Below are 12497 nucleotides of genomic sequence, written 5' to 3' on the forward strand. Positions count from 1 at the left end.
CTTGTTTACGTTCGACATTTTGAAAGGAGAATTAATTTAAAAGAAGCAGACTTTTTCATTTTAATAATAAGCTTCGGCCAGAAAATTTTATTCTCAAACATTTGGTTTAAAAAAATTCTTTATTGAAATCATTCCAAAAATGTGTAAGCATCCTTTGTAGAAGATGATTTCTATACGTTTGTGGTCAGCTGAATCTTTCTTAATTCGTTTTACATTCATAAACAACAAAAAAGAAAATACCTTTAGCGGGAAGTCCAATAACAGGAATTCCAACACCAGGCTTCACTCGAGGACGAGGAAGACGCGCTGGCTTTAAAGCTATTAACTTTTGCACTGAAAAGAAAGAACCACATTGTCACATGCAAAAAATGTTATTTTAGAAAAGCATCTAAACGCTAAGCCATATTGCAAAAAACATTATTTGAAACAGACATATATGTGTAGTAAGGAATATTCAAAAACCATTGCACTGATAAATATCTCTTAAGCGCTTGATTTGAAGGTCCGTTGTACCACTGTAAAGAGTCAAGTAAGGTAAACATACAGACTGTAAAGACATTAGGTATTTTTGGAAGCAGGCAAGATGAAAAATGAGCGGTCGCCTTCGTCGAGAATCGAGCCACGGACCTCTCGAATACTGGCCCAGCGTGCAGAACCACTACACCACGAAACCACGCTAGGAAGGTAGAAGAAATACCTTATATACTCCCCCTTTTAAAGGGCGACTGGGGTTTTTAGGGGAACCAATCGCCATATCCTGGGTGAGGAGAATCGTCATCCAACAACCTTTTTTTAGTTTGAGCGCCACTGTAGAAACATTAGGTATTTTTTGGAAGCAGGGAAGATTAAAAATTAGCAAGAGCTTTCGCCGGGAATCAAACCACAGACCTCTGTAATACCGGCTCAGCGTGCAGAACCACTATATTACGAAGGCACGCTAGGAAGGAGGGAGAAATACCTTATAAGACTATAAAGAATAAAACTTAAAAACTTTTAATAATGTATATATATATATATATATATATATATATATATATATATGTATGTATGTATGTATATGGATAAAATCATTTCTAATAATAAATTATATATATAGTATAAAATTTATTATTAGAAAAGTTTTTTATATCATCTCCAAAGAACATAAATTTAATTAATGCAATGAATTATTGGAATAAATTTGATTCATTATAAGTAATTTCTATTGTAATAAAAATATTCTAAAAAGCTGTATAGAAATATTATTTTAAACTTAAAAATTCTAAAACTAAAACTAAAACGTAAAATTTAAAGTACTAAAAAGGTAGACATTGTTGTTGAGCGCAGATTAATTAATTGTCAAGGAGAATAATAGAATCCACTATCAAATAACATAAACCAAATTAAGTGAGAATGTTTCGTCTTTTTTCCAAGTACAGATTAAATTAGTTATTTTACCAGTTAAATCATAAACTACGAACAAATCTTAAAAAAGAGAAGGAAAATTATTTTTCTTGAACTGAAATACTTGTCATAAACAAATCCGAAAAAATGAGTAAGATTTTATTTAAGGAACTGAATTAAGAACTCTTATCACTTAATTAAATCACTTAATCACTTAATTAAGTGTGAATTAAGTGATTTTATGATATGTATATATGAATTAAATATACTGAATATATGAATCATATACATATGAATTAAGTGATTATATATATATATATATATATATATATATATGTCGTTAGATATAAGAAAATACGATAGCTACTTTAAAAATAATTAGCGACCTCAAAATTAACGATTCTAAATTTGGTGCTCTTCCCCTAAATTCATCTGTTCTCCCAAATTCGAGATCCTTGTATGTTACCTAACAACCTCAAATTAACCAAACATAGCTTGTCTCTACAATTAAATCAGACTTAGTATAAATACTCTTGGCACAATAAACTTCCATTCCTTTCCTTAGCTTCCGCGACGCCAAACATCCACTCTGCTTTGATTCCTCGTCCCAAAAGCCTATGTTGTTTCTTTAAAAAACCAATATACATATAAATTTATCATATTTAATTATGATTGAGTAATGGAAATTTATCGTATTTCATTATGACTGGATAAATATCTACTAAGATGATTTTATATGCGTGGAAATAAAGACTGAAAATTCTGCAAGCTCAAATGCGCTAACTACATCACCATAGTTTTTACCTTCAGCCATTACTGTCTGCTCAGCCAGTGACTGTTATCGAAAGCTGTTAAGAGTTCCAGTGTTTCCTTCTACGTATTAAATTATATATATATATATATATATATATATATCAAAGATTGAATAAAAGTAAATAGATTAATAAATCGTAATAAATTGCCTAATACTTGCGCAAAAGATCTCTTTTTATATATAAGTGTGTGTGTATTTACTTATATACATATGTAACTCTAACTAACATACAAGTTTTGTAGAAAATATGTCAGTGTTTTTCGTTATTCCTATTAATTATTAATAAAATATGTTAGAGGGAAATTACTGCAAAATGCATTGATTAAAATTTGTAGGGACGTATAACAAATATCGTGTACGACAACTATGCCATTCAAATTTACAAAATATACCTTTTTGTGGAAGGAAATAATATGAACCTAAGTTTTCTATTTTCATTCAGAGATTCTATTTTCTATTTTCATTTCTATTTCATTCACAGGTGTTTTTTTCACGCCATTTTGAAAAATTTGATTTATTTACTTACTGATTCCTTGAAAAAGAAGACCTTAGGCAGCTAAATGTAACCAGAATTCCTCTGTGTCCTTCTAATCAATTAATATGAATGGAATCTTGCGTTTAACCAAATAAAAACCCTCACAATTATCACAGAGGAAGCTAAATATTTAAATATTTATAGCAACTGATTATAAGTGGATGATTACTGTCTTACTAACCAGATGCGAAATTAGAAATAAAGTCATTAATAAAATTCAATTTTTAAAAATCATTTATGAAATGTAAATTTCTTAGTATCAAAACAGTTCTCAGTGCTGAGTATCTGTTTGAAAGAACTTCAACTGAAACATTGTCTAAACAGGAATAATATAATAATAGTAACAACAGCAATAAATAAAAGTAAAAATAATGAGATGAATGTCACAAGTTTGCTTCTGAGAACTGAAAGATTATCATGTATTTAAAAAATAGAAACATTTAAATACATTTCCCTCAAATCTGTGATAAATTGCTAAAATTCAACATTAGAACATTTCACATTCTTAAAGAAAAGTCCTCGATTAGAATGCACAATAATTTATTTAGAAAATATTCAGATGCGAAAGTGTCCCATTGAATGGTAATTATTTCAATTGGAAATGGTCTGCTTGAATGAGTTATTTCCATACTCCCAAGTCAACTACCGAGGGAAACTACTAAACATAAACACTATTACAGCTTGTTTGCGGATGGTTTTATGTAAATAGGCTCTGTGTACTTTTCTAGGATTCTGAATATTCCATCTTTCAGATCCTCACTCTGTATTTTCCTGCTTCCTTTATCATTAATAGTATTTAGTCGTTATTCTATGAACGAAGTTATGTTTTAAATAAACATAAGGCAAGGCATTACTATGAAACATCTACATTTTTGACTTCCTGTTCTTGCTTTATTACCGTATTTTCTCGCGTACTTTTGCCCCTAGCATTTTAGAGCCAGGTTTTGAAAATTAAAAAAATATTCGCCTAAATTCCACATTCCTGAATGCGTTTAGACAAAGAACTCCCCTAAATTAAAAAAAATGGATTCGTCCAAGTAGTGATTGTTTTCGTCTTATTAACACGGATAAATCCTCGCAAATTTCCTGCGAAGAACATGTGGAACATTTTCCCTCTAACTGCTGAACATTTTTCAAACCTAATACAGGAACCACAACAAAGAAGCAGACTGAGACTAACATTTAATCCATGAAAAATTTCGCTGAATCAGCTGCACATCACCTTCTATAAATATTTATGGATGATTTGAAGTCTAAGCTGTAGCACAGACAACAATAAGAATGGACAAGTTACAGGGATATAAAAAAGTTACAGGGAAGTAGAAATGACGATATTGTATTAGATATTGTAATGCGAATATTGCTATGTATACTTATTAGAACGCAGGTTCCTTTTAAATAAATAATATTGTGATAGTTAACTGAAGTTGATCCATGACTGCTTTCCATTTCTTATATTCTTACTGTAACCGCGTTCTATAGAAAATAAATTATTTGCATAATTTTTTTCTCTTGATTTTCGGACGATAAAATTAATAAAAAAAGAGGAAAAAATACGCAATCAAATATGGTATTAATTTGAAATTTTGTTACTTAACTTACACAGTTACAGTTTTGAACTCATAATAAACTGTCCAAAACCTAATCATAAGCTGCTTCCTTAGTGGCAGGGCAAATTAACACAAATAAATAGAGATATATTTAAATCATAAAAGATTTTGCAACTATTTAATTTAAATCTTAAAGACGGTAAAAAATAAATAAAAATCTAGGTCTATATATATGACCTACCCAGTGTAAGAGTTTTAATATATTATTTCTATTTTTCCATACTTTTCTTTTCTGTTAAATATACAATATATACTTTTTACATCAAATTTTGTGTAATTTCGGATCTTTTCCTTATTCCCGAAGGCATATGCTGTTGGAACACTTGAAATCATCTCAGAGTAACATTTACTTGTATAAATACTTTTCAGTGGGTACTTTAAATGCAAAAATAGTCGAATTAGCGTTTCTATTACAAGCTGCGTCTTTTAAAACAGTCTTGGTTGAGTAAGCAAACCACACAAGAGCTATGGGTCTAAGATAATGGATATCTTTCTGGAGGACGTTCTAAGAGAAACTAGCTCATATTTACATTACTCATACAGAAAGCCCCGAAAACAAACCATGCAGTCAGCACGCTCGCCTGTGATCAAACCTGAGACGAACTCCTAGTATTTAGTAGTCATACTCGGTTACTAGCGGACATCTCCTCCCTCCCAGCAATTTTAACAATCAAGAAACAGAAAATTGCGGAAATAGAAATCGACGTCTGAGGGAGTTTCGATGTACCAATAAACATAAGCCTGACTGTTGGTCCTGCCAGCTTTTTTTTGCGATACCAAAGGCAGAACAAAAAAAGGAACATTCATTAACGCTTTAAATTTTCTGAATTTTATTTTCATCGAAAATCGCAAAGCTGTTGTCCTCGCTCTATCGCGCTCTTTCCTTTAAAAAAAATTACACCTTGCTGACGACATACAGAACTTCCTCATTTTTACTAAAACATTTCCTTTTTATGACTCAACTTTTGCAAGCGTAAATAATGAATCATGCATTCTTGCACCATGTTTCCCATTTGTTGGTATCTTAGCTCATATCGTGAATGGATGTAATGTAGTTGCGTGTAATCAAAACATTCGGCAGTAATGTAAACAGATTTTGAATTGTGTTAGCAACAGCAAATCCTGATGACAGATACACAAAATAATGGCGGTAGATTCAGAATTTACCCGATTATGTTTAATTGCTGAACTTCAGAATATACTACAAAAGATATATACTCTACATTACCTTCACGTACTTCTTGTCATGAACACTGACCAAGTTTTGTCCCCAAGCAATTATACAGCCGAAAGCTACATTTAGCAATCCATCTTATTTCCTTATATCTGTTTGAGCTGTATAGTGAAAACGTTGCTAATGATTATCACCGAGATTGTAAAAAGGGCATAGTTTAGAGGTAGAGGTTCAGCGGAAATCAAGACACTTGCTTCTTGAACATGCATAGATACTTGTTCCTCAACATGCAAGATGCTTGTCTGCAAGTTCATTTTTTTTAAGTTTATTGTATTACATTTGTTTTATCAAATCCATTAGGTTTACTAAAATAATTTTCTGGAGTTTCAAGCAAGGCTGATAAGAACTTTGTTTCTTATTTTTTAAGATATAATTTAACTGAATTTGTGTAGGAAATGTTTACTCATAGAGAAAGCCCCGAAAATAATTATCATTCATTTTCCTTATCATTCAGAAGGAAAAAGAAATGTATTTAAACTCTGTTTGCTGCGGTTTTATAAGGAATCATAAAGATGTAAATAAATAAAGAGTATGTCGCGAGGTTGAAAAAACTAGCTCGATATATGCGATATATATATGCGAGAAGTTAATTTGATTATTTATTGAACTTTTAAATGATATTAAACTTCACACTGAAAATATGTGTTTAATATTAGGAAAATTTCCAATACTTTGTTTAAATAAGAAAAAATACCGGAGACACATGAATGTTTCAAAATGTCAGATTATAGTTTGTATCTGTAAAAGAACTGTTCTAGTGCTTCTTTGTACAGCAAATATTCTATGAGCACTAGTTCATGTCACTAGCAAGACAAATGTTCATTCTACAGGAAATGTAAGCTACATAAAATAAAAGTCTAAACAACTACAATGGAAGTGTGAACTACGTACAAAATATTCAACCACAATAGAAGCAGCTAAGTACAATACATATTGAATTCAGTTTCTAATGATTTTATAATTGAATACCATGAAAATATAGAAGCGTAATAATTTATTATCCAAAAAAACATTGCAAAATTGACTATGTATGACATATAACAGAAATGTACGATACATAAATTCTGTATGCATAAGTCCTGTTTTCAATTTTACGTAAAGTTAGCACAAAAAATGTGAATTTAATATTAAACATTGCATTGCAAACTCACTAATTGTATAGGTCACAAAATTCAACATTGTGAACGATATGCGTGAATGAAGTGTGAATAATATGCAAAGCCATGGTCTTTTGCCTATTATTAACACAAATTGAAGAGGTTCATTATAGCTATAAACTGAAAAAGGTATGTAATATTTCAAACCCATTTTTTACATTGAATTGATGGGGAAAATGTTGTATAGCAAACCAAAACGTCAAATGAAATTGTACTTTAGAGAAATTTCCAGCATTTAGATTTTGAGTTTGTCTTTTGTTCTACTGAATGTTTCTGATAATGATTTCTAAGACCAAAGGCACAAAATAAATATCATAAAAAATAAATATCACAAAAAGTTGTGAAACTTACTTTCGGCTGGAGTACATGCTAAGATTTCAACTTGCATGCTAATCCATTTTTGCCATTCTGTGGGCATTATTCTCAGGTATTTGGTAATAAGGACTATTGGGAGCATATTTGTCACCGTTGTATACTGATCTGTATTAGCAAGAAATACCTAAAATAAACGCATTTCACAAATTAGAGCTCTCATTTAACTTTATAAGGACAGGTATTTTGAAAGAGTTTGGCAGCCAGAACAGCTTTCACATAGAATCGCACAATCACTTGACCAAAACACTATAAGAACATCGAAATAAAAAGTAGTATAAAAATATACTTGATGTGCTTTAGGCTTACATCAGTTTTGTGAATTTTTAATATTTCAAAAGACAGTTACCACGGTATACGTTATTAATCGCTTCCAGATCTTTTGACGTATACCAAATGAATTTTTCTAATAAGTTAAGGAAAAATATTAATTTATTCTTAGGAAAAAGTATTTTTTTTTTATTATAAAACGTTTAATAATAAAATACAAATGCAGTAGAAGAAAAGTATACCGTACATCATACTTTACATAAATGTTCTTATGCTCTCCAGATCAAAAGCAGTTTTGCAACGTGCTCTAATCTTTGGTAATAGGTTTCATCCTCTTAGAGGAACGTTATGTAGTTTAACAGCGTCTTTGTTTTTCACAGTCTTAGACACCGTCATACTTGACATATAGTATGCAATAAGGTAGTTCTGTATACACATGTCATTTTTATACTTTTCAGCAATTTCCTTTTTCATCTCTATGGTGATCCTAACCATTTTCTTTGTTGCTTAACTTCATTAACTCTCCTATAACTCATTGCTAATAAAGTTACAAAAAAACAAACGTAAGCAGAAAGACACAAAATCACTTAAAAATTCAAAATTACATAGATCACGTAGTTCTGATTCATTGAGTTCGAGTCTTATTCCAAACAAATATCGTATAGCAAACAAAAATATTTTGCTTCCAAACATGATGTATACCAAGTTTGGGATATTTAAAAGCAGGCATATACTGGCACGACTGTAATTCCTGATTAATTAAAAACATTCCTGCCTAAAGAAATGATTTAAGCATGCGATCAGAGAATTAATTTATGCCTTTTAAATGTATTACAATTGTATTAATTTCATATGTGTATGGTTTACAGTGTTCAAATAACTGCTACATCACCAGCTTAACGTTAAAGGGATTAAGAATTATCAAGTATAATATTTTCTAATAATATAGAAAATTATTAATTTTTGCACATCGAGTAGATTGAATTTGAAAGATCTTACAAGAAACATCTTATATTCTGCCGAATGGAATAGAATCGAATGAAAAATTGAAAGGATGCATTTTTGGTGATTCGACTCAGAATCTCATTTCGATACTACTAAACCTTTTCAAGCTAAAACAAAGTCTGAAAGGATTCAGGCAATAAAGGTCACTCAAAAAGGCTCTTTGAAAGTAAATACTGTTGACAGTATTAATGGTTTTTATCAGAATATTAACAGAGATGACCCAGGTGGAATAGAGAAACATTTTATAGCATACTAGATGAATATGCATTTAGACTAACATGAGAGAGTTAAACAGACTCGCTTGCTTCACTTCTGTTCCAAAAATAGCATTATAGTTTATTATGCTGCTGGATTCAACAGACGGTGATTTATGTATTATAAACAGTGTTATCAGTTTTACACTTTACAAGTAAAATAAGAACTAACAAATAATTCATCAACTCATGTTTTTTATAACGCAAAGATACACATACGGTCATTTTGACCGTGTATGAGTTTTATACGTTTTTACCTATTTTACTGTTTAATAAAACACATCGTAAGGCAATTAAAAAAAGTAAAGAAAATTTAAATTAAAAAACAAAGGTTATTAAACATGACTGATAAGAAATGTATTACAATTCTGAAACTTTTACAAAAGCAGAAAACGTGTTGCCAAATATTGACATATTATATACTGGTGTAATGTAAAGTTCACAAAATCCCTCAGTTCCAATCCACCGGTTTTGCCAATATCAGAACGTAAAAATGCCCATCGGTCAAACTGATCAATGTGTACTTATAGGGGTTAATTAATCTAAAAATAATAACTAAAAATTAATACTAAAATTAAACTATTCACGCAATTTTTAAATTCAATTTTAAATGTCTTACAAAAATATTTTTATAACTACGTTATTGATGAAATTTTATCTCTTACAGACAACTGTGATTCGACTATGTCTGTTTTATATTTTCATGTTAAACAACAATTTTTCATCTGTATTCTTAATTTCTTTAAAATGCTTTTTGGATCAGCAGCTTTCAGTTGAAGAATTTTTCTTAGAATTTCCAGTGCTTCTCTAAATTCAATTGTTGATGGTATGCCAGCATATTTTTTCTGTATCATTTTTTGCTGTCAGGTACTTTAATTCTTTTAACACTTTCATAGTCAGTTTGTTTCAATAACACACACAATATATTCTGAAAATAAATTTTCATACCTTCCTTCGCTGATGCCTGAAACATCAGTTTTGCAGATTCTCTGAAGATTTCTCTACATAAAAACTATATTTTTTTAAACAGTTTTAACTGATTTTAAGAGATTAATCCCCTACATTGACAAAAATATGCGGAGCCTCTAGCAGAGATATTGGACTTATTTATCTCACTCCGTAGAGACATTAGGTATTTTGGAAGCAGGCAAGATTAAAACTAGAGAGATTGGGATAATTAGAAGAGCCGGAGAGATGAAAAATTAGCAACCGCCTTCGCCGGGAATCGAACCACGGACCTCTGGAATATCGGCCCAGCGTCCAGAACCACTACGCCATGAAGGTACTCCAGGAAAGCGAGAGAAAAACCTTATAATTCAAACTGCTTGCATTTTCACAAAATTCAATTCACCATTTACTGAACATACCTCTATAACGACATTTGAAACTTTTATAATACAAAATTAAATATTGCATGTTAAAAGTTGTATTTGCAGAAAGAAACACTAATGTTTTTCAGAGAGAGATCAGATGTGTGTGTGCGCTGCACAGTTATCTAATTAGTATTTTCCAGTTCACTGTTAAATTTAGAAAGAAAATAAATAAAAATGCTATTTTTTATCTATACTTTCTTGTTACTACGGTAAGTTAAAAATAAATTCTTCACTCCCTTAAAACATTGGATTTCTGAGTTGTTAATAACCAGGGCTGGCTTCTTAATTGTTGGATTCCAGGTCAAAAACACAGTAACTTATTCCTTCAATTTCTTAAACCAACTTCTAGTTCGCTTTTAAATATTAACGCATGTTCTGGTAATGTTCTCTAAGGCAATGTAGTTTTGTTTTTATTGTGAATTTCAAATGGCTTGTATTCACTTAGCCCAAGTGAAATATCTTATATTCAATTATCAGGTGCATGATGATTCGCTTCTTTCTTCTCATTATGCAGTTGCTGATGGACAATGTTGGATTTCACTTTCTTCAACTTGTGAGCCATATATTAGTTAATATAAAATTCTTTCCTATCATTTATCGAATGAGTGGAAAAGGAGCTAGAAATAGAAAATATTTTTTAGCTTTAGTGCTTCATACTCACTTAGAAAAGCAATTTCAATATTTCTCGATTTTCTGCTTTTTATTTAGCTTCCTTGAGGTATTTGAATCTTTTTATTACTTTTTCATTAAGTATAATTATCTACTTAAGTAAACTGCACAATGCTGTTAACGTAAGGTAATGCTTAATATTTCATACACGTTTTTAACAAATCTGTATGAACATAATGTGTCTATCCCAAAGGGAAGATTTTGAATGTGATACCTGAAAAGATGGAATACAGAAGTTGCATTTCCACCTTTCATCAGTTGGCATTCGAGAAGGAACCCTTATTTATTTACAGTATCTTAACACATTAAAGGCGGGGGATCTTGACGAAAGTATGCTAGGGAACGCGGCGACCGCCCCACTTCGTTTTTCGTCCTAGAGCGAGCGATATTTTGTGTAATCATAAAAAAATTTAGACTTAAAAAGTTTATTTAAACTCTTAAAACTATAAGAAATATTAAAAAAGAAGTAAACACTAATTACAAAAATGTTTTAAAGTACATATTTATGAGAAGAATCTAGCATTTTTTTATGAGTGTGATAATGTTGATAACACTCGCCATGGTGAATAGGTGCATTGCAAAATTCGCATTTAAAGCAAATCAACTTTCCTTTTTTATGTGCCGCACAAACTACGCAGTTTCGTTGGGCATATAGCTTTTTGTCTTTATTTTCTATCCGAATTAATTTGTGCTTTTTGATGTCTAGCGAAAGACGTCCAGGCGGAGATCAATTTTATATCGTGGAGTCCGTGGTGCCGAGTTCGATGTACCAGGTTGTGGCTCTTCGATGTCCATCAAATCGTCTGCATATATAGCTTTATTTTCACGTGAAACCATATTGAAGGATTTCAAAATTTACTGTAAGTAGAATTTGAACAACCGAACAGCTTCAAACCACAAAACATACTAAATACAAATGTAAAGTGGCGCATGGATTACGCAATGTGGTTGCAAACCGTTACTAATACGACTCCCGCCTTTAAGCTACAGTCGAGATAAATCGTAGTACTACGACTCCCGCCTTTAATGTATTAAGAGGATTTTTTTTAACCTTAGATAAGGAAATTATGCCACTCTAAAGTTCATTGCGGATATAAACCCTGAAAACAGCGAAGGTTTCAATGATATCCGTTTCATTGAAGGCCACTCCGTGACATATCCAAATGACAAGTCACTGTCCAAAATACATTAAATGGATGAACGGCGAAAATTTTGATATGTACAAGTATGATATTCTGGCATTGAAGAGTCTCTTACCAATCTGAGTTTTAAAAGCGGCGAAGGATAAGTTTAATAAACGTCGGTTTTCTACTGGTTAGTATGTGTTTATTTTGGCTCCTGGAAACATAAACATAATAAGCACACGAGCTTATTAACCATTGAGTTTAATACGCGGAGGGTACTGTATTTTCTAAATACTTAAAAAATAAAAAATCTATAATGTAATTCTATAAAAATATTTAATGCTTTTAATTAGATATATCGGGAATTAAACACATTTTATTTAAGTAAATCAGATTTTAAAAAGTAATATTATTAAGAACAGCATCGACTGCTTTTCAATAGCTGAGTGTGTTATAGCCGAATGTCAACGGACTCGAAACAAAAGGGAAATAATGGATTAACAGTAGAGAGCATTAAAAGGAATCAATGCAAAAGCATTCTTCCAGACTAATAGCCCTCTTGGACTAAAACTGGCATAGAAATGGCTACCGATTGTCTTAAGCCAATTCTATCTTCTAAAATTTTAAATCAGTTTTCAGTATATTCTTTTACAAACTATAGTCTTTTAATTGATCTGAAGAAAACTTTTACCCCCAA

The 12497-nt window shown here is 31.0% G+C and overlaps 1 protein-coding gene across 3 annotated transcripts in view; it reads right to left on the bottom strand.

Annotated features, from left to right (window-relative positions):
• LOC118189478 (hemocytin-like) overlaps positions 1-12497 on the bottom strand; it is a 728690-nt gene that overhangs the window by 285490 nt on the left and 430703 nt on the right. For all 3 annotated transcript variants that reach the window (XM_085820839.1, XM_085820840.1, XM_085820838.1), the window contains exons 53-54: positions 7085-7232; positions 241-333 (exon numbers count right to left, since the gene is read on the bottom strand). In XM_085820839.1, coding sequence (XP_085676965.1) covers positions 241-333; positions 7085-7232 — 241 coding nt within the window. The remainder of the gene's footprint in view (positions 1-240; positions 334-7084; positions 7233-12497) is intronic.

The sequence above is a fragment of the Stegodyphus dumicola genome, chromosome 7 (genome assembly GCF_044657685.1).
Source record: "Stegodyphus dumicola isolate Sdum_Otavi_A_Nest chromosome 7, ASM4465768v1".
NCBI lineage: Eukaryota > Metazoa > Arthropoda > Arachnida > Araneae > Eresidae > Stegodyphus > Stegodyphus dumicola.